Source organism: Lycium barbarum, chromosome 1 (assembly GCF_019175385.1).
Source record: "Lycium barbarum isolate Lr01 chromosome 1, ASM1917538v2, whole genome shotgun sequence".
NCBI classification, from domain to species: Eukaryota; Viridiplantae; Streptophyta; class Magnoliopsida; order Solanales; family Solanaceae; genus Lycium; species Lycium barbarum.
The window spans coordinates 156,765,026-156,787,381 of NC_083337.1; the positions used below are offsets into that span (position 1 = coordinate 156,765,026).

The 22,356-nt window shown below is 36.9% G+C and overlaps 2 protein-coding genes and 1 long non-coding RNA gene across 3 annotated transcripts; 2 read left to right on the top strand and 1 right to left on the bottom strand.

The window, feature by feature from the left end:
- Positions 1 to 721: 721 nt before the first annotated feature.
- On the top strand, positions 722 to 5,017 carry LOC132599373 (receptor-like kinase TMK3). Its single transcript, XM_060312713.1, has 2 exons — positions 722 to 3,412; positions 4,118 to 5,017. Exons 1-2 carry the CDS (start codon positions 988 to 990, stop codon positions 4,618 to 4,620), a joined length of 2,928 nt encoding a protein of 975 aa, XP_060168696.1. The 5' UTR covers positions 722 to 987; the 3' UTR covers positions 4,621 to 5,017.
- A 798-nt stretch (positions 5,018 to 5,815) lies between these two features.
- On the bottom strand, positions 5,816 to 10,075 carry LOC132599381 (probable beta-1,4-xylosyltransferase IRX10L). Its single transcript, XM_060312725.1, has 4 exons — positions 9,511 to 10,075; positions 7,611 to 7,999; positions 6,861 to 7,102; positions 5,816 to 6,576 (listed from the first exon to the last, which is right to left on the bottom strand). The coding sequence occupies exons 1-4, from the start codon at positions 9,614 to 9,616 to the stop codon at positions 6,063 to 6,065; spliced, it is 1,251 nt and encodes a 416-aa protein (XP_060168708.1). The 5' UTR covers positions 9,617 to 10,075; the 3' UTR covers positions 5,816 to 6,062.
- A 9,095-nt stretch (positions 10,076 to 19,170) lies between these two features.
- On the top strand, positions 19,171 to 22,268 carry LOC132622511 (uncharacterized). Its single transcript, XR_009575926.1, has 4 exons — positions 19,171 to 19,338; positions 19,461 to 19,589; positions 20,205 to 20,319; positions 21,683 to 22,268. It is a non-coding gene; the product is annotated as an uncharacterized LOC132622511 (long non-coding RNA).
- The last annotated feature ends 88 nt before the right edge of the window (positions 22,269 to 22,356 follow it).

The following is a 22,356-nucleotide window of genomic DNA, read 5'->3' on the forward strand; positions in this document are numbered from 1 at the left end:
AGGATTCAAGCTCCTATTGCTTATTGTGCATTCTAGCATAGATTTCCAATTTTAACAAATAAAATTAATATATTAAAATTTATAAAAAAATACAACTTCTTCTATTTAAGTTTATGTGATAGTATTTTACTGGACACGAAATTTAAAATGAAGAAAGATTTTTCATCGTTTAAAACAAATGTTAAGGTTATAAATCATCTTATTAATGGTAAAATGAAAAGTTTAAAGTTAAATTGTTATTAAGTATAAAAAAGTGTCCATTTTTTTAGACGGACCATAAAAGAAAGTTGCCATGTAAATTGCAATGCAAGGAGTACTATTAATTAGGATCGTTAATAATTTCAAATATTTAAAAAATTTAATTCAAAGAAATCTATTTGACTCCTCAAATAATGACATACTATGTATTAGTGATGGTAGGTGAGTCTATTTGCTGTAAGAAAGGAGATATAAGTTGATTATCTTCTTAATCCGTCCAATGAGGATAGTCTAATTAAAGTAATAAATAATTTAGATATGAGATTCTAAAGATCTCACATCCATTTACACAATTTTTCATTAATCAACTTGCAAATCCAAACAAGAGTCATAAAATAAAAATAAAAGGAAAAAAAGGAAAAAGTAAAAGTAAAAGAAGAAAACATAAGTATGAAAAATCAATGCAGAGAGAGGGGGGGGGGGGGGGGCGGGTGTCATGAATATGTACTTGCCTTTAGGGTTGTAAATAAGTGAAAACACTGCACCACCACAACTGTTAGCTAACTCTCTCTTCTTCTTTCTTCCACAATTCACTCACATTATCTCTCATTCTTTTCTTTTTCCAGAAAAAGGTACCATTTTTACAATTCTGTTATAAACTTTCTTTAGTTATCTAAAATGTTTCTTGTATGTAAGCATTTTCAAGATTATTAGTTCATCTGATGAGGTTTAGAGTTCTTGAAAAAGGGGAAAGTATGGATTTTTATGATAATCTAGAATTTCCATGAAATGCATGTATATATGGATTTTGATTATAGAGGAGTTGTATACGTATGTACATTAGGTGTATTTCTTGTAAATGTGGTTTCTGGTGTTACAAACCCGAATGATTTCAAGATTTTGAATGATTTTAGAAATGGATTAGAGAATCCAGAGCTCTTGAAATGGCCTTCCAAGGGGAATGATCCGTGTGGTCCACCTGCATGGCCTCATGTGTTTTGTTCTAGTGATAGAGTTACCCAAATTCAGGTTCAGGGTTTGGGCTTAAAGGGTCCTTTGCCTCAGAACTTGAATGAACTAGAGAAGCTTCAAAATCTTGGCCTTCAGAAGAATGGTTTTAATGGGAAATTACCTACTTTCAGTGGATTATCTGATTTGAAATATGTATACTTGGATGATAATCAATTCGATATGATCCCTGCTAATTTCTTTGATGGTCTTAGCAATGTTCAAGTTTTGGCATTGGATGAGAATCCCTTTAATATGAGTGGATGGTCTATTCCAACTGCGCTGCAAGATTCAGCTCAGCTGGCAAATTTTTCTTGCATGTCTTGCAATATTGTTGGACCTGTGCCTGATTTTTTCGGAAAATTGCCTTCTCTCACTGCTTTGAAGCTGTCATATAACCGTTTAACTGGTAAGATACCGGACAGTTTTCGTGATTCAATGCTTCAGATTTTGTGGTTGAATAATCAAAACAGTCCTGGAATGACTGGTCCAATCGAGTTAATTGGTACTATGGATCAGCTTATGTGGTTATGGCTTCAAGGCAACAGTTTTAGTGGACCAATTCCTGATACAATTGGTGGTTTGACTTCTTTGAATAATCTTAATCTTAATGGAAATCAACTCGTTGGTCTGATTCCACAAGGTTTGGCGAATTTAAAGTTGAGTGTGTTAGACTTGAACAATAATAAGCTAATGGGTCCTATCCCAAAGTTCAGAGCTGCTAATGCTACATATTCCTCAAATTCGTTCTGTCAACCAACTCCAGGTGTTCCTTGTGGTCCCCAAGTTAACGCACTTTTAGATCTTCTTGGTGTTTGGAATTATCCAGCCAATCTTGCTTCTGAATGGTCCGGTAATGATCCGTGTACAGATCCTTGGTTGGGAATTAGTTGCAATCCTAAAGGTCAGGTTACGATTGTTAATCTGCAGAACAAAAACCTTACGGGTAAGCTTAGCCCTTCACTTGCAAACTTGGATTCACTGCTTGAAGTTCACTTAAAAGGAAATAGTTTGCACGGTCCAGTTCCAGCAAACTTAACAAAGCTCAGGTTCTTGAGATTGTTGGACTTAAGTGGGAATAATTTTGATCCACCATTGCCGAAATTTCGGGATGGTGTGACAGTCATTACAGATGGAAATGCTCATCTTGTTGCTAATGTAACTGTGGGGGCTCCTCCTCCGAGTATCGGCCCATTTCCCCCATTGAGCCACAGTCCTAAACCAAGTAAGGAGTTACCACTGCAAAGCCCGTCACCCAGTGATAATCAGCCAACATTATCAGATACGCCACCTTCCCCAGAGAAAAGTTCAAGTTCAGGATTGAAGACTACTCCTAGTGCCAAAGAGAAGACCACATCAGAGAACCATGAGAAGACCGTGATAATTATAGTCGTGAGTGCAGTTTCTGTGGTCTTAGCTCTTCTTGCCGTCTTTTTGTTTTTCAAGAGCAGGAGAAAACGAGAGAAGGACTCGATTACTACTGTTATCCACCCCAAAGACCCATTCGATCAAGATAACATTGTTAAGATCACTGTCTTAGAAGATCCCAGGATGTACACTGCAAAGAGTGATGCTACAACTACAAGTAGTGGTGGAAAAGAAGGTAGCCGAGTAATTGAGATTGGAAACCTTGTCATTTCAACGCAGGACCTTCGGAGGGTAACCAATAATTTTGCATCAGAGAATGAGCTTGGTCGTGGTGGCTTTGGAGTTGTTTACAAAGGTGTAATTGAAGATGGAATTCAAATTGCAGTGAAGAGAATGGAATCTGCGGTTATCAATAGCAAGGCATTGGATGAATTTGAGGCAGAAATAGCTGTGCTTTCTAGGGTTCGGCATCGCCATTTAGTTTCTCTTTTGGGTTACTCCATTGAAGGAAATGAGAGGCTTTTGGTGTATGAATATATGCCAAAGGGCGCTCTGAGTAGACATCTTTTCCGGTGGAAGATCCTGAACTTAGAGCCTTTATCATGGACAAAGAGACTCAATATTGCTCTAGATGTTGCTCGAGGGATGGAGTACCTTCATAATCTGGCACACCAGAGCTTCATACATCGTGACCTCAAATCATCAAACATTCTTCTAGATGATGATTTTAGAGCAAAAGTTTCTGATTTTGGATTAGTGAAACTCGCTCCTGACAAAGAAAGGTCTGTTGCAACAAGGCTTGCAGGAACATTTGGATACCTTGCTCCTGAGTATGCTGGTAAGTGTGCATTTTTTGCCATGTATCTCTTTCATAGACACTCATTTCGACTGTTCTTGTAAATATTTTCATTTTAGCATCAGTTGTATTTTTCACTCTCTGGTAATATGTTACATGAACACATCTCTACCTGAAAGGATAGCAATCCCCTTTTAGTTCGTATTTTCATAAATACATCAGTTCTCCGATGAGAATCCCTACGGTGCTGAATTGTGCTTCTGCCCTGGGGCACCTTCCAAGCCCTTCGTTCTCCAGACAAATAGAACAAAAGTAACTAATGGAGCATTTCTGTTTTTCCTTTATGTTGACGTTGTGTTGTCCCTACTAAATTGATATACCTCGGACATTGATGTATCAATCTCATGTCTCAGTGAGATTCTCATTCTTTTCGATATCTTTGTTAAATAATTCAAGTAGAATGTTTCATATCCCTCTCCATATTATCATTCATAGCATAGTTATATCTCGTCTCCACAAAAGTAATAGAAACTCCATCCCGATTAAGATGCTTTTCTCTCGAGACATGGTGCTTTAATATGTTAGCATAAAGCTGTTCAACAAACATGGTATGCTGATCAGCTACTTTTTAAACTACCTGTGAATTTTGGTGTAGAAACTATTGCTGACTCAATTTTTATGTCACGCGTATAACTATTTCTTAAGTCACCTTTCATCTATTCTAACTCAAATTTTACGTCTTTGCAGTGACCGGCAAAGTCACAACTAAAATAGATGTCTTCAGCTTTGGGGTGGTGTTGATGGAACTTGTGACTGGACTAACTGCCCTTGATGAGCATCGATCCGAGGAAACTCGATATCTAGTTGAGTGGTTCTGGCAGATAAAATCGAATAAAGAGAATCTCATTGCTTCCGTTGACCCAGCTCTTGACGCGAAGAAAGATATCCACAAGAGCATTTTCGTCATCGCTGAATTAGCTGGACATTGCACTGCCAGAGATCCTAATCATAGGCCTGACATGTCACACGCTGTAAATGTGCTTGGCCAACTAGTTGAGATTTGGAAACCTGTAGAAGAATCCGACGAATATTCAGGAATTGACTATAGTCTTCCTCTGCCAGAGATGTTGAAGGACTGGCAAGATGAAGATACTGGAGACTTCACTGGTACTAGTCAAGATAGCAGAGGAAGTATTCCTGCCAAGCCAACTGGATTTGCAGATTCTTTTACCTCCAACGATGCTCGGTAAGTGAAGTCCGTTCTGGAAAATTTGCTTTCTGCTCGTGCAAATAATTTATGGAGGTGTTGCGTTCAGTCTATGGTGAATATACAGATACCGAGTTGCCATGAATGATTGATCAAGTGATCAAACTGGTGTCGTCCAGATACAGAGCAAAAACCTGAGAAATCCTTTCAGTTTTAATGTTGCTCACACAGTTTATTTGTTTCAAATATTTCTTATAAAGTTATTTAGAATAGCTTGGTTCAAACTGCTGTATAAGTTATTTACATGATACTGTTGAGGATCTTGTTTGTTTTCTGAGGGTAAGCTATTGGAAACATATGCATGCTTTCAAGGAGAGTGATGTTCAAAACAATTATGTAGAAAATGCTTTATTTTCTTGATCATAAGAAGTCTTTATACATCTTAAGTTCAAGATCATTTGAATAAGGTGTTTGAGTCGTTGACTGAGAATTAGGGGCTCCTAATCCTATGCTTGTAAATTACATTAGCTGCTCTTAATGCATAGAGAGGATATGCAAACAAAAGATATTTGCAACATCTCTGGCTTGTTTTAAATTGTATTAATATGGGGTTAGGGAATGGAACCAGTTGGAACTCCAATTTTTTTCGAATTCTTATTGAACATTTTTTTCTCAAAGAGAAGTCTGAAGGAATTTTGGTTTAGCACTAAAGTTATGACTAACTTCATAAAAGTTACTCTCTGGCATAACTTATGTCACGATAATATTGGTAATGATTTCTAAAGTGATAAAGTAAACATTTCAAAATCTAATAGGACTATTTAGTTTGTGTAAATCTTAATGTGATTTTCTATTTATCAATGTTTCCGTAAGTAATTGAACTACTAATTGATAGTAAGTTCAAGTCAAGAGATTGGTAATGTTAACATCATGAACTTAACTTGCCATATAAAATGAGTTCACACAAACATTATCCGTGCTTACCAGTTAGGCACGGGTCCAAGGGATCAGAGCTGATAAATAAGATTCACATAACCATTTTAACTAATCAGGGTTTCTGGTTAAGTGTCTATTCATCGATCGTCATTTCAAATAAAGACGAACATCTCTATTATTGTTTACAATAAATGAGCTAAAAAAAGTAAGCGGGCAGGACAAGTCATGTGGGGCGGGGCAATACTAAGGGAGGAGAAGATCATCACGATTCAGGGATGAAAATGCAAATGAAACATAAAAAAGGTCGGAAATCAGGGATCAACATTAGCTCTTAACTGAGACTGCTTAAATGCTGAAGTAACCTGTACGTTGAAGCAATACAAAAAAACTGAAAGAAATTTCTGACACCATCCTAGTATCATAAGGACGCGAGTAGGAAAGTGAACATACCCATACCTCTAATGCAGAGCCCTACAGGTCCAAAAATGAATATTGAGTCTTCAAAAACTACATGTTAAAATTTACAATTCAGATGAATTTAAGCAGCCTCTACCAAGGTTTGAGGTCACCAACTGGACCAGCAGTCCAGTTTAAGAACTTCTCCCCGGGCTTCAAGTAAACGCTCTTGTCATGTGGCAGTTTACGTGCAAGTCCATTCAAGATCTGATGGAAAGCATCACCGGATTGAGCAGGTGTTGGAAATAACATTGCCTGCTTCATTGAAGGGTTGGCAAGCAATCTCTGCTTCCTCAATATTTCTTCTGGTCGAATAGAAGTGAGAATGGTGTCCAAATTTGGGACATCTTTCTCTGCTACAAACACGCCTATATCTTCCCAGGGGATTGCATCAGCAAACGGCAAGACAATGTCATCTGCTATAATAACAGGGATGCATCCAAATATAACTGCTTCAACCAATCTCGGACTCCATGGGGCCCATCCCAGGGGGCACAAGCAAAAGATAGCTCTCTGCATGTCTTCATAGTAAGTAGTTGGATGCTCGGTAGAAATATCAAAGAGAGGATTGTCTTTAAAGTTCTCCCACACTGCTGCTCGAGCACCTCTGAAGCGAGAAATAATCATAGTTAGTTATTTTGTCATTCCATGTCTCAGAAGCCAGTAGACTAAATGAGAATATTTTTCTTCAACTTTTGCAGTCATCATTTATTTAAACAATCAAATAAATCAATCAACTAAGCATCAACTCTAGATCCTGATAACTCTGTATTTAACTTCACAGATTAATCAACTTAGTGAAGACTATTAGGGCCTTTTGATAAGTAGCTACTTAAGTATTAAAAAAACGGCCAAATCTGATTTATTCACAGGTAAAACACTTGGTTATACCTCGCATAGTAACCACCTTCTGGATCATTTCCAACGTCATAAAACAAGCCTCGGAAATAAACAAAGATAGACCGAGGAGTAGCTGGAGGGATCAAGTGAGACTGCATTTTCTGTGGGGGAGCATATGGAGGAATTGTAATTGAGCCATCCTTTAAACAAACATGATTTCGTTGTCCAAAAGTTTGAACCAAAGTAGCACGTTGGAGCAATGGAAGAATTCCCCTCTCAATAGCTTTTTCTTCCTGCAATCGTGCAAACCCAGTGTAACCAAAGCATATTTACCTTGAAAGTAATGACTGGAAGTTACAGTTAAAGATAACAAAACCAATAATCATGAACCTAAGGTATACTCCCTCTGTTCCAATTTGTTTGTCTTAGTTTGACTCGGCAAGGAGTTTAAGAATATAAAGAAGACTTTTGAATCTTGTGGTCTTAAACTAAAGACGCGTGTAATTTACCAAAATGCCTTTTGAACCTTGTGGTCTTAAATATGCCATATAGGATGTTGGGTCTAAAGAGTTTCTAAATATAGAAAGTCGCATTCTTTTTTAAAACAAATTAAAAAGGAAAGTAAGACAAAAAAATTGAAACGGAAGGAGTATTTGTTAGCAACCTTCCAAGGACTCTCTCTAATTAGGTGAGTGTGTTTATGATATATATATATATATATATATATATCATCTGAAGCATAAAAAAAAAAAAAAAAAATATATATATATATATGAGAGAGAGAGAGAGAGAGATTCTTACTAGATAGTGAAAACAAGCACCAAAATCGTGTGGCACAATGAAGAAGTGATCAGCCCCCTCTGTTCTATTCCAATAAGGCCAGTTAGAAGCAATAAGTTGTATTGCACTCCTCATCATACGTGGTGACTTGAAGGGTAAAGGAAGGCCATTCGGTGTCAGGTCACAAGTACTGTAAACAGGGGTGTAGAACCAATCTGCTTCCTCAGGATTAAAGGTTCGAACAGCGCTGGATAATAGGAAACGATGCATATAGATTTCAGCAGCAAACATGTGGTTGAGGCATCGCTGGTCTTTCTGTAGAATTTTCTTGTTGTATTTGCTCGGAAGCTCATAAATATAAACTTTTAATCTTCCAATCGGATTATCTTCCAAGACGTCACCCGCACTTCCTGAAGTATGGAAATAGAAGGAAAACAAAGGAGTTGATACTTAGTGTTTTAAGCAAGTATCCATATCATTATTAGGCTAAACCATTTAAACAAGTTAACAGATGGTGTTTATTTGCCCAGAAGAATTTGATTATATTTTTGGTAACATATTCTATATTAAAGTTAACACATTCAGTTGGTCAAAAATATGCTCTTCCTTTCCTTTTCTTTTTTGGTTAAGGTAAAAAATATGCTCCTTTGTGATCACCACAATGGTTCTGTGGTGTCACCTACAACAATAAAATTATTCACCAACAAATCTCTGATGTTGCAACATCCATTTATATCTGACTTTCCACTTAAATACATGTATGAAGAACCAATTTGTTCTAAGGAGTCTCAAAACATCCCTCGGAAATTGATGACAACTCTTGAAACATCTGAATTACAGCCTACCAAAGTCTTCAATCAACTAATTCATTTAGCTTAAAAAACCAAATGCAGAAGACTATATACTTAATACCTATGAAATAACTTCCCTCTACTACCAAATTTTGAGTGGCGAAATTTTTGAGAAAAAAATACCTATTTATTTTTATTGAGGCTTAGCTCTAAGGTGAGCTCAGTTGCTTTCATTGATTTTTTTTAATGATGGTGGCATACAAGCCAGCTTGCGCACACCTCAACTATACCATCGGATATTTGCTACCTCCCACCATCATAGGTACCAGGTAACTCTGTCACCACGGCTTAGGCTAATGGGAATAAATTACCTAGTGTGTTTTTACTTCTACCAGGATTTGAACCCGAGACATCATGGTTCTTCTCCCATTTCAGTTGTTTTTATTTATCTTAACCTAGAGCTGGAACTAAACAATCTTGTAAGCAACAATCATTGATGCTCCAGGGTCAAGAATTGCTCAGACTAACATCAGATAGGTAAATAATTCAGCTACAAAAACCCATATTCATCTCCACCTCATTTTAACCTACATTCTAGCTAATCAAATCCCAAGTTCTATCCGAAACAGACTTGAAAAAGCAACATATATCATGGTCACGATCTAATAACAGTACAGGTTTTATCCCACCTACAGATTCTGAAAGTAACAAACAGTATGAACCTCATCCTTCAAAAAAAAAAAGTATGAACATCATCAAAGAAGGATATTCAAATTTGGGTACCAAAAGCACATCAATTGTGCAGATAATGCCATTATTTAAGCAGTTAGAAACACCAGCCATTACCAGACTATTCATTTCATCAATATGCAGATACTTGTTAACTCCTATATTGCCTAAGTTTCCCCAAACACACCCATCTGAGAGAAGGAACATCAACCAGCTGAATCTGGACATACTTGTTGAGAACAAGAATCCCAAAAAAAATAAAAAAAAATCATCCAAGTATCCAACATCAGCAAAAACCTAGATTTACTATAAAAAACAAGTATTCCCACCTCAGTAAGACATGAAATTACATATAATTCCAAGCTAAACCACAACAATTAGCACCAAAAGAGAAAATGTACCTGATATTCTCTCAGTTTGTTCAAACCTATTAAGTCTCAAGCCTTCAATTTTCAACAAGAAAGCAAGATAAAGAAACCCAAAAAAGCCCCTTGTCCAACTCCTCATTTTCTGTAGTGGAAGTAATAAGTCTAAATTTGGCCAAAAACAACAAAAAGACCAAAGATTTAATGGGTATTGGTATGCCCCAGTGACAAAAAGAAAGGAAATTTGTTATTAATAATGGGTAGGAGGAATCAATAGTTAGAATGTCATTAGCTGGGGTAGTTGTTAGTAGTATTTTTTTCTTGCTACTGGGGTTCTTTCAAAGACAGCTAAGATGTGAGAAGAAAATAGAAATGAGGTTTGTAAGAATTTGCTTCAAGAAACAGAGAGGAAGGGGATAGTGGGGATTGGTTTGGATGTCAATTTTCAAGCTAACTGCTAGAAATATTTTCTTGAAAAAGTTGGCAATATTATTATATTGGATGTATCAGGTACCATTACTGGTGCACTGGAATAGTGTATAAAGATTACTCCTATTATGGGACGAGCCTTTCATTTTAGATTTAGTGTTTGGTGGATTGTGGAAATTGATTTATGAGGCAGAGACTTATTAGTTAAAAGTCTACATAGGCTGTTTCAATGTCAATTCTTTAAATGGACTGATGGAGTCCTTACCAATCTTGTGTCTGATTTTATATATATTTGTAATTTGTAATGATTAGTTGCTAACTCTTCAAATTTGACGATTTTTAGTTTCTGAATTTTATTGAAATTGTTGATCGCGAATGAAATAGAATTAAATTAATAGCTTCCATGTATTTGTATTAAATAAACTCGCAATCATGTATAAAGAATAGTAAGTGCAATGATACTTCAAATGCGCAAATTTTAAATTTTTGAATCACTTCCGGATAAAGTTGCAAAATATATCATAAAAAACAAGCTAGTATGATTAAGGAAACAAATTGTATTTAGATGTTGATGTGGCTACGAATGTTCCTATCATAATATTCGCTCTTAGCCCATACAAATAACACAAGTAAACCCTGTGAATAATGGAGTTGTAAAATTGTGAAGATTTACGAAGATTATTTGTTTGAGTCTTTGAAATATGGAGAAAAAGTAGGATTACGTTTTGGACAAAGGGGGGTCAATATTTTTGTACTTAACATGCCTGAAATGTTAAAGGATTTGTGCTATCGTCTATGATAGATTATGTAAATATTTTGTAATATTTTGTAATCTCTTATTTAGGTTAGAATATTTTGTAATATTTTATACTCTCCTATTTTGAATAGGATATTTTTGTATATTAACCAATTCAATGAATGAAAGAAAACTACGGAAAATATTCTTTCATGGTATCAGAAGTCTAGGGTTTTCTTCTTTTTTCCTCTCCTCTCCGCTGCCCTAGCTCCGTCGGCTGCCACCTCTCTCCTTTTTTTTTTCCGCCACCATGTCCACCTCTAAATCATCCTTCCACCCCGCTTTCGCCGTCTCCAACATCCGTAATCACATTCCTGTGGTTCTTGAAATGGAGAATGCACAATACGGCACATGGGCGGAATTGTTTAGGATCCACGCCATATCCCATAGGGTCATACACCATATCATCACACCAGAGAAAGGGAACTAGGCAGCCCCTCCTCCGATGACGACAAAGAACTTTGGTCGACCCTTGATGCGACTGTGCTCCAGTGGATTTATTCCACGATTTCGAATGACCTCCTTACTACTATTCTTGAACCTGGAGCAACGGCCATAGAAGCCTGGGATCACTTGCGTGATATCTTCCAGGACCATCAAAACTCCCGTGTCGTTATGCTCGAACAAGAGTTTTCTACAACTAGGATGGAAGACTTCCTGAACGCGTCTGCGTATTGTCAGAAGCTCAAGAGCATCTCCGATCAGTTAAAAAATGTGGGGGCTCCGGTTTCCAATTCCTGCCTTGTTCTTCAGCTTGTTTCGGGTCTCACCGACGTATTCAAGGGTGTGGGAACGCAGATTCGTCACAGCAAACCATTGCCTCCTTTCACCGAGGCGCGCTCCTCACTCGTTCTGGAGGAACGAGAACAGGCGATGCAGGCGGCCCATTCTACTCCTTCGGCGATGGTGGCTGCCACAGGTGGTGAGGGTTCGACTAATTTTTTTGATAATACTCATTCGTCTGGTCATGCTGTGAATAACAGGGGAAAAAATAACAACAACAAAGGCCTCAATTCTGGCCGTCGGAACGGCGCTGGCCGTGGCAACGCTGGCGGCAAAGCTGGCCGTGGCGGCAGCCGTGGTCACAACGACGGAAATCACCAGCCACCGCCAGGTAGCTGGCCGCGTCAGCCGTCTCCTCAGCCGTGGCAGCTTCCCAATTATGTGTTATGTCCCGGATTTTATACATTGGGACAACCCGGATTAACTATGATAAGTTAGGGCCAAGACCATTCCGGGACTTGAAGTCGAGACTTTTGACCTTCGATTTTATTTTGAGACATAAGTTGTTCATGAAATTGTTGGCATGGAACAATTAGGAAAAGTTGGGACCAAAAGTCACAAATTTGGAAGTTGAAAATCATGCAAGAAGTCTCACACTTTGTGGCCAATTTTAAATGGTCCAACACTTGTGTGGGCCATGGACACTTGGAGAGTTAGTATGGGAACTTAAAAGATGACTTCTAAGTCATCTTCTCTCATTCCATACTTAGCAAGAAAATCAAGAAGTTGAAGAACTTCAACACCAAACTTTCGGCCAAGCCAAGAGAAAACCAAATCCAATTTGAGCCATTCCAAAAATATTTCTTTGGTGCAAATCCACTAATTGAAGGTCCCTAAGTAACGTGGAAGTGTTGTTGGAGCGATCAAGCCATCCGTTTAGTAGATCGCAAACCCTAGGCAAAGTGTGGAGTTGAAGAAGAAAGGTAAGATTTGGTCTTGTTTATGTGTTGTGAATGTTGTATGCATGTTGTAGTATGCTAAAATGAATGAAAATCATGAGATAGGGTATGTTGGAAGTGGGTTGTGTGCTTGGTGTGTTAGCCGTATGAGGTGTGTGTATGTTGTCTGGTGTTGAGGTGATGAATTAATTCTATGTAGCATGTTTGATTGTTGTAGGGTGAAGAAATAAATGAGAACCATTTAAATGTGTATGTGGGTATGTGGCCGTGTGTAGCCTCCCATGTGTGGCAAAGGATGAATTAATATCGCTTAGTGTTTTAGTTGTTGTCGTTATGAATTCTAGTTTGGAAATGAGCGTTTAATGACTCAAGATTGATGTTGAAATTGTATGGGCTGGTTTGAGGGCTATTGTGCGTTTGATGTAAGTTGTACATTTATGAGAATGCTATCGTTATAGTGTGGATTGTTGATACAAATCATGATTTGAAAATGAGGAGTGTGTTATAGTGAGGTTCTCGGGTTTGGGGACTGTTTTCGGCTAAATTGGAACAATTGTTGGGTTGTTGGAAATATTATGTAAATTGTTTAACATGTCCTTGAATATCGTTGGTAAGGGTTCGGGTTGGAAATTGAATGGATGAGCGATAATATGGCTTGAATGTAAGCCGTCGAATTGAATATTATGAATGTTGTCGAATGATGTGAAAGAAAGTTGTTAATGTTATATTATCTTTCGGATTGGTCATTGGGGTTGCTAGGTTGGTTATCGTTGTTGTTGTTGTTGTTGTTGTTGTTGTTGATTCTGGCCGAGTTAAATTCTCGGGGTTGGCCTATTTACAGGGGAAATGCTGCCCAAATTACTGTAGAATTAAGTGTTAGTTTGGAATAAATTGCCTAGTGCCGATGGCTAATGTGTAATACTCGTTGACGTATTTGTAGACCTTGGGGAGCCCGAGGCGTAGGTTGGATTAGCTTGAGTTGAGTTAGCTTGGAGTGCGTACGAGGTATGTAAAGCTCAACCTTCTTTCTTTTAGCATGTCTTAGTTATAAATAGGCTATGTCACGAGCCTCGAGGAAATTCTAAATTCGCAATCCGAGTACGTTATGACTCTTATATATTTCTTGGCACTCGTATGTTTGAGGTGATGAAATATGAATCCTTATGTCTTCGAAATAACTGATTTCCAAATGTTTCACAAAAAGTTTTGTTTTCAAGAATTCGGTAATTATGGACGTTGTATCTTTCGCATAAAGGCTCGGATTGCTTCGATATCTTCGTAGGAGTTTGTATGGCGTATGATGAGTATGTTCTCCATAGGCGGGCTCGGCTCGGGTCGATACCCGTCCGTGGGTCCCGCGACTTTCCTTTATGTAATTCGGAAGACTTTTGAAAGAATTTGGTATGACTATTATTTCGATTTTCAAGTATGGTCATTTTACTTATATTTGAGTCCATGATAATGATTTTATGCATATGGTTACTCACGACTCTGCTCGTGCGTTCTGTCATATCTTTCGCCGGATCCCGGGCCGGTTCTGTTGTCGTGTGCACTTTGATATATTCCGGTGTTATGCTGTGTTGATGGTTCACCGAGCCACTCGCTAGAGGGCCGGGTTCCACTTATATTTGGCGTTATGCTGTGTATGGCGTTATGCTGTGTTATGATGTGTGACGGGGATACGGAGATTTGAACCTTCTGGTGTTATGCTGTGTTATGGCGCCATCGACGGGCGGGCGACCATATTCTCTGTGCCCTATGCATGACTTATATTTTGAGAGTAAACATTTTGATATTTTGGGTTTGCACTTATGTTCTGTACTTCTATTTCGTTTATGCCTCAGATTTGTTTTCTGTATCTTCTGCTTTGCATACTCAGTACATATTTCGTACTGACCCCCTTTCTTCGGGGGGCTGCGTTTCATGCCCGCAGGTGCAGACGCACAGTTTGGTGATCCAACCGTTTAGGATACCCTCTTCTGCTGTTTGGAGTGCTCCTCTTATTCCGGAGCCTACATTTTGGTATATATCTTCGTTCGTTGCATATGTATATATTTGTTCAGGGGTACGGCGGGGCCCTGTCCCGCCATATGATTCGGTCTGTCTGTTTAGAGGTCTGTAGACGTATATGTGGGTTTTGTGCCTACTTCTGTACGGGTGTGTTTGTATGATCCCACTTGTCATGGCAGCCTTGTCGGCGTGCATTTGTATATGTTTTGGGCCGTTGCGCCATTTGATAGCCTTGTCGGCTTCTGATATATATGTACATATATGGTTGTGTTTGAAATGTGTCTGAGGCAGCGTATGATATTTGTGCCCGTATACGCTATCTGTATGTGATTCGGATTTGATGAGTGTGTTCGGGTGCCCAGTTCGGGAACTAGTCACGGCCTACGGGGTTGGGTCGTGACATTATGCTTGGGGATGGATGCCACAATGGGCCGTGCCACCTTGCCCGTATCCGTCCACTTGGCCGACGTCTTCGCAAGGGCCTTCGGCCAAACAGCCGGGCATTCTCGGCCCTGCTCCCCAGCCTCCGCAGCAGGCGTATGCTGCTGCCCCGTTTCAGCAGATGTATGCCCCGTCTTATGCTCCCACGGACATCAAATCGGTAATGCATACGATGACTTTGAATCCCCCGGACCAGAAGTGGTACATGGACACCGGTGCCACATCTCACATGACATCCACGAATGGTAATCTCTCGTCTTATTCTAATTTGAGCAATCATCATCATGGTATTATTGTTGGTAATGGTCATTCAATTCTAATTCACGGTTGTGGTCATACTCATTTGCCTCCCCCAAACCCTCCTTTATCGTTGAAAAATGTCCTCCACGCCCCAAAACTCATTAAAAACTTAATCTCTGTTAGAAAGTTCACTACTGATAACTCTGTGTCTGTTAATTTTGATCCATATGGGTTTTCTGTGAAATACTTTCAGACGGGGATGCCACTAATGAGATGTGAGAGCAAGGGCGATCTATATCCCATCACCACCACCATCACAAACACAGCCAATTCTGCGTCAACCTTTGCTGCTTTGTCTTCTTCTCTTTGGCATGATCGTTTGGGTCACCCGGGAGCGTCAGTTTTGAATTCTCTTAGGATAAATAAAAGCATTGAATGTAATAATTCTAGTTGCTCTAGTATTTGTCGTTCTTGCGTGCTTGGAAAACATATTAAGTTGCCTTTTGTTCCATCTAATTTGAACACTTGTATGCCTTTTGATATTATTCATAGTGATTTATGGACTTCTCCTGTCTTAAGTTCCATGGGTCATCGATATTATGTTCTTTTCTTGGATGATTTCTCGAAATATTTGTGGACTTTTCCCTTAGCTAGGAAATCAGATGTCTTTGCTAAGTTTTTAGAATTTTGGGCCCATGTCCGAACGCATTTTGAACGAAATGGCATACATATTACTCTATGTTGATGATATTATACTCACTGCATCCTCAGACGCTCTCCGTCGTTCCATCATGGATAGGCATGGTTCCGAATTTGCTATGAAGGATTTAGGTCCTTTGAATTATTTTCTTGGCATTGTTGTGACCCGTCACAAGGGGGGATGTTCCTCTCTCAACGTAAGTATGCCGAGGAAATCATTGATCGTGCGGGTATGTCATCTTGCAAGCCCTCTCTCACTCCGGTTGACACAAAACCGAAGGTCGGTGCTACTTTGGGTGCTCCTTATGAAGATCCCACTCATTATCGTAGTCTCGCAGGTGCTTTTCAGTATCTCACTTTCACGAGACCAGATATTTCATATGCTGTCCAACAGGTGTGCTTACATATGCATGACCCGCGGGACGATCATATGCATGCTCTTAAGCGGATTGTGCGGTATGTTCAGGGCACTCTTGATCACGGGTTGCATCTCTACCCATCATCGATCACCGACCTTGTCTCCTACACCGATGCAGATTGGGGTGGCTGTCCGGACACTCGTCGTTCTACGTCGGGGTATTGTGTATTTTTGGGTGACAACTTGATTTCTTGGTCGTCAAAGTGACAACCAACTCTTTCTCGGTCTAGCGCTGAAGCAGAGTATCGTGGTGTGGCTAATGTTGTCTCTGAGTCTTGCTGGATTCGCAATCTTTTATTGGAACTACATTGTCCGGTTCGCAAAGCTACGTTGGTATATTGTGACAATGTGAGTGCCATATATCTGTCTGGTAATCCGGTGCAACATCAACGCACCAAACATATTGAGATGGACACTCATTTTGTGCGTGAGAAGGTTGCGCGGGGACAAGTTCGAGTCCTTCATGTCCCGTCCCGATATCAGATTGCAGATATTTTCACTAAAGGTCCTTCCTCAGGTCCTTTTTGAAGATTTTCGTGACAGTCTCAGCGTTCGTAAACCTCCCGTTTCGACTGCGGGGGTGTGATAGATTATGTAAATATTTTGTAATCTCTTATTTAGGTTAGAATATTTTGTAATATTTTATACTCTCCTATTTTGAGTAGAATATTTTTGTATATTGACCAATTCAATGAATGAAAGGAAACTACGGAACATATTCTTTCAGTCTACTTGGAAATGTGTAGTTCTCATACCATGTATATCTTGGAAGTTGGAATAAATATCCAAAGAAAGATTTGAATTATTATCAACTCTTTGCATAAAGACAAGAGTGTTGTGTGCAGAGAACTTGGAATTTCATGCCTTTTTCTTTAGGCCTCGTAATATTCAGCTACTTACAAATATGTTTATATGAATTGTACTAATTTCGTTGCAATAACTTCTTGTGTAACTCACAAATGAACGACCTCATTTTACTAATCTCAGTTGGTACAACATTCATGTTCTAGGAACATCACTAATGGACATTCAGGTAAAGATTTATAACATAAAAATTACAATCTATATCTATATCATATATCATATATATATATATATATATAAAAGCAGGACTTAGCCTGGTGACGTGGCGCTTTCCTAAGCCAGAAATCCTATTTATCTAATTTTTTCAGATTTTTGCACTAATTCCCTTAATTTCCGTTTATTTATCTAATTTCCTCGAATTCTGCATTAATTTCCTAAATTCTTGCCTGATATGTCTATTCGGGATTTAGATATCCTTTCTGAAAAGGCTCCATTTATCCCTGAAACGACGCCCCATTTTCTTTCTTTAAAATTTCGTACCCTTTGGCTTTCTTTTTACCCGACATTTTCTACCCAGTTCCTATCATTTCCTTTTTAAGGCTGCCTACAAAAATTAAAGTACGCACGTGGAAAACAGTGCCGAAATTATTGTCATGCTCTCCCTTTGTGTTATTTTCATTTATGAAACTTTAACTACCTAATGAAGTTAAGATCAAATTTAAACATAAAACAAGTCCAAGTAAAAATCACCTATTTATAACTGCAAGAAAAATGAAGTTTCCTAAAATGTATTTCCTCTTCTTTCCATTTTCAGATAATCAAAGAAATATATCTAAATTTGAATGCTAAAATTTTCTGTTTATAAATCTTATCTTAAAACTAGAAAATGATTAAAATTTGTAAAAATTAGTGAAAAAGTAAATAATTATGTGCCTAAAAAAGCTGTTTGTCTAAGAATATATTTTTTACTCAGCTAATTACTTGAAACATAGATATTATATTTTTGAGTGAAGTATATCCATTATGAGATTGTCTTTATATACTCAAATTATATATGAATTACATCACTCAGATATAAAGATCGATTTAAGTGAGTAAACTTTCCTTTTAGTAATGAAGAAGCAAAAGAATAATTTTGTTGAATCAAATTATTGATGATGCTTTAACGAAGAAGTACAATAAAATCAAATTATTGATTATGCTTTAACGAAGAAATACAATAACATATGGTTAATATAGAAATTTATATGGTGATTCAGGGATAATATCATTTTTTCTTACAAAGTACGTTTTCGTCAAACTGGTTATATGGAAAGTGTTTGAGCTAACCGAAAAAATAACGAACCATAATTTATCCAATCTATACAATTAACATTGTAAGGAGAACCTTTTTAACCTTCATTTATCTATTTTTATGACCGCGCGAAGCGCGGCAAATTCACTAGTATAATATAAAGCTAGACATAGACAAGGTGATGTAACACCTCTCTATGACCACCATTCCTATTTATCCTTTTTCTCAATTTTTTGCATTTCTTTTCATTATCTACATAGTAATTTACTAACTAATTGGATTTTAAAAAAAACATACATTAAATATTCCTTGGCAAGGTTTACCCACGTACATGCAGTAATCCTAATTCTCATTTCTTAACTGTTGCATCTCAATGGTAGTTTTGTATACTTCTCTCATACTGAAACGTTACTTTGAAATTAGATTTTAAAGACACTCTATTTAACTTATAAATGGGTCCTTAAATAACCTGTAAATGGGGTCTTTATTCCCCCTCCACTATGCAGGTACGTACATTAACTATTTGTGCTTTAAATAATTAGTAAATGAGTGGGGTTTTTTTTTTAAAAAAAAATGTTTTTTAAAAAAATTATTTTTATTACATAGGGATAGGGGGTAGGGGAAGAGAAAATGGGGGAGGGGATTACAATGTGGGATTCGAACCCTCACCAACAAGGTAAAATATCATGTAGCCAACCAACTGAGCTACTAAGTCCCAACGCCAATGAAGGTGTTGCTAATGACATTGCAAAATGAGTAAATGACACCCCACGCCTTGATTCTGAGAGGGACAGGAAGTTCTCGAGGGTATTTATCAAACCATTAATGTTTATCCTCCAATAATATTGTTAACATCTGTGCAATCCTTTTTCCTTCTCAGTCCTTTAGGCAAATGATTGCTAGTTGCTTGGTTAAAGATCCTTCAAAAAGGGCCTCAGCCAAAAAGTTGTTGAAGCATCCTTTCTTTAAACAAGCTAGGTCCAATGATTATATAGCAAGAACATTGTTGGAAGGCTTGCCAGCTCTTGGTGATCGCATGAAAAAATTGAAGGTCTGTCGCCATTCCACAATAAGATTCATAATTCCCTCATTTTTGAGGACATATATGTTCCATCTAGATGACAACATTGCCTCAGTATTTCTATGGTAACAAAAACCTTTTCTTAATTGTAGAGAAAAGAAGAAGACATGCTAGCACAAAAGAAGATACCAGAAGGCCAGAAAGAAAAAATGTCACAGGTTGCTGCGCCATAACCATAGCCACATCACTAGTAAATGAGTGGTTTACTTCCCCTCTTCTAGGTAATCTGTACATGTTTCAAATACCATTAACTATAAATACAGGCTAAGGATATATTCAGACATCATTTTTGCATATAGCGTTTTCTATTTATGCCAGAATCATTTACCCATTTATCTTTTTGCTTTGTCAATTTGAACTTTTTTTTTATACTTTCTTCTTGGAATACTTTATTTCCTTGATCTTAAATTCTGTATCTTCCTCAATTTTTCTACCTTATTGTTTGATTTTTCATGTTGTTTTGGTAATTTTATTGTAAATTTCTAAAGCCGTTTTCCCTCCATGCAAGCTTAATCATCGAAAACTACAGAGGCAAGTTCATTCATCTGCTTATTGATACTCTATTGTTGGCCCTATAGATCTTTTCTTTTTATTGGGTATGTTATTCTCCATGCATTGTGCCTTCATGCATTTTTGACTGTGCACTAAATAGTATATACTAACAAATATATCGTGTATGATCTTACTTTCTAAGATTTTCATCCAGTAAGTTAGTTTTTCGTATCCTATATTGATTCTAACCCCTAAACAACGAAATAAAATGTGTGTGTTTTAATTTTTTTCTTACAATTTTCATTGGTAGTGCATCACTTTTTGTGATTTATTATTTCTTGCAGGGATTAAAGGGAAGACCAAATGGTGGATTGATGAAAATAAGACTAAAAGATGACTATGGGGAGATTTGAGGAGAAGGACAAAGGCATTAACCACTTGACATGAATGTCTTTTTTGGTAATACTTTTCTATTTGCTTTCTCTAAATAGTTTAAAATTAGTATTCTTTAAATTTGACTTCAAAAAAATAAAAGGAACCATTTGATAATCTCTCTTTCACCCAATGTAAGTATCTAATTTTCTTATAATTGGGATAGTTAGATGGCTTAATTTTATTTATACTAATTATTTAATTATTTGCTTTTTCTATTTTTTCCTGGCTTGATCTCCTCTTTGTTAAAATTGTTTTAGCTGGGTAACTAACTCTTTTTCTATATTTATTTTTCATTATTTTGGTAGGAGATTATTAGAAATGTAATAAACTGTTGAAGACCGGGAACATTGAAAAAGAATTGTCTGAGCTAATTATTTATTTCATCACCATTTTTTTGCATGCTAGCTAGAAGGTTTTTTTTTTTTTTTTTTTTAACATATTATGTCGGTAAAATTAAATTCTATTTCTCAATATACAACTCAAATTTGAATTGAATTTTAAATTTGTATGGTTACTAATAGTTATATATAAGATGAAATATACGAAATTATGTATAAAAGAAAGATTTTGATGTCTCACATATTCTTTCAGTCAAAAGATGTTGTATAAATTATCTAAAGAATTATAATTAAAAAAATGGTACAATCATGAAAGATGTTTGATAAATAAATATTGTACAATCATGAAAGATGTTTGATAAATAAATATTGATCATGAAAGATGTTTGATAAATAAATATTGTTTCTTTTATAAAATTCTAACATTAGTATATGTTCAAATTTAATCGCGCGAACCACGGATGAATTCACTAGTTTCTTTTATCATATAGGGGTCATCTAAAGCCTAGGTATCTGATAGAATAAATACATGTTGAATAGAAAAAACTGATTAACTCTCCTAATAAACTACACATATTCACAAATTCGATAATTAGGCCACCGTTAGAGTACGTTTTACATCTAAAGCACATTTGGAGATTGAACAACTATATATCTATATATAATATAAAGTTAGGCAATAAAGAGATGATGTGACACCTCTATTTGGCCAAGGATCATATTTATCTTTTTTCTCAATTTTTTGGCCATTTTCCCTACATTTCTATTTATTACTTATTATTGTACAAGAATAAATGTATTAATTACCACTCCTCTATTCATTGCTACTATTCTTTAATGTTTATACTTATTTTTTAATTTTTATCCAAACAAAAAACCACGGTTTTGATTCGTTCATTACTGGTTGGATTAGACCCCTTACTTTCTCAATTCCCATAACAGTTATATACGTGGGTAACTGATGGTGAGCATATTGACTTTTAAATGCCTCATTCAAGCAACCAAAATATCATAAGCATTCTCAAGTATCTTATTCAATTTTGTTGAAGGTTGCGTGACTCCACTAATTAGAAGGCTAGAAGAGGGGGAGATGGATAAGAAGAAAAGAAAAGGGCTGCTAACTCTGTCAAAAATTGCAGGGTTAATAATGCCTCCAAATGTACTTTTGTTCTTTGGTTTGTTATTTTTTTTTTTTTTTATTATTTTTTTTTTTTGTAGGATAGAGTTGTAGGGGAAGTGTTTTTACTTATTTGTTACTTCTAAATTAGTGGAATGTAAATTTTATTAGAGATTTTTGGGTTCATGATGTATTTGAAGAAATCGTCACAAACCATGATCTTGATTCAATTCCTTGGGAACAACTGCAAATTGGAGTCAGTACACAGTTTTGCCATAGTAAAGCAATTGACCATATATATACAGAGTAGAAAGAAGACATTCATCCAACAATTGCGTAGTTGTAAAATCGTAGCAGTAAAAAATTGGTGAACATGATACACCAACCTATCATTCAAATATCCTTAAAACTTTTCGTAATTATGCTTTCCGAACGATATATACCTCTATCAGATCTATGCTTCTGCTCTATTATTCTTCCTAGAGTACCCCGTCTATTTTTTTAATTGATTTTTTTGAGTCTCTGGACGATTGCAGCAGCAATGACGAGAAACATGTAAGTCGATTCTCAATTTTTCTATATTTGCACAGCTTCTACTACATTAAT

Coding starts and splice junctions, on each gene's coding strand:
- LOC132599381 (XM_060312725.1), bottom strand. CDS start 9,616: ATGAGGAGTTGGACAAGGGGCTTTTTTGGGTTTCTTTATCTTGCTTTC. Junction 8,000..9,510: donor ACAAACTGAGAGAATATCAG/GTACATTTTCTC, acceptor TCCATACTTCAG/GAAGTGCGGGTGACGTCTTG. Junction 7,103..7,610: donor GTGCTTGTTTTCACTATCTA/GTAAGAATCTCT, acceptor GCACGATTGCAG/GAAGAAAAAGCTATTGAGAG.
- LOC132599373 (XM_060312713.1), top strand. CDS start 988: ATGCATGTATATATGGATTTTGATTATAGAGGAGTTGTATACGTATGT. Junction 3,413..4,117: donor CCTTGCTCCTGAGTATGCTG/GTAAGTGTGCAT, acceptor ACGTCTTTGCAG/TGACCGGCAAAGTCACAACT.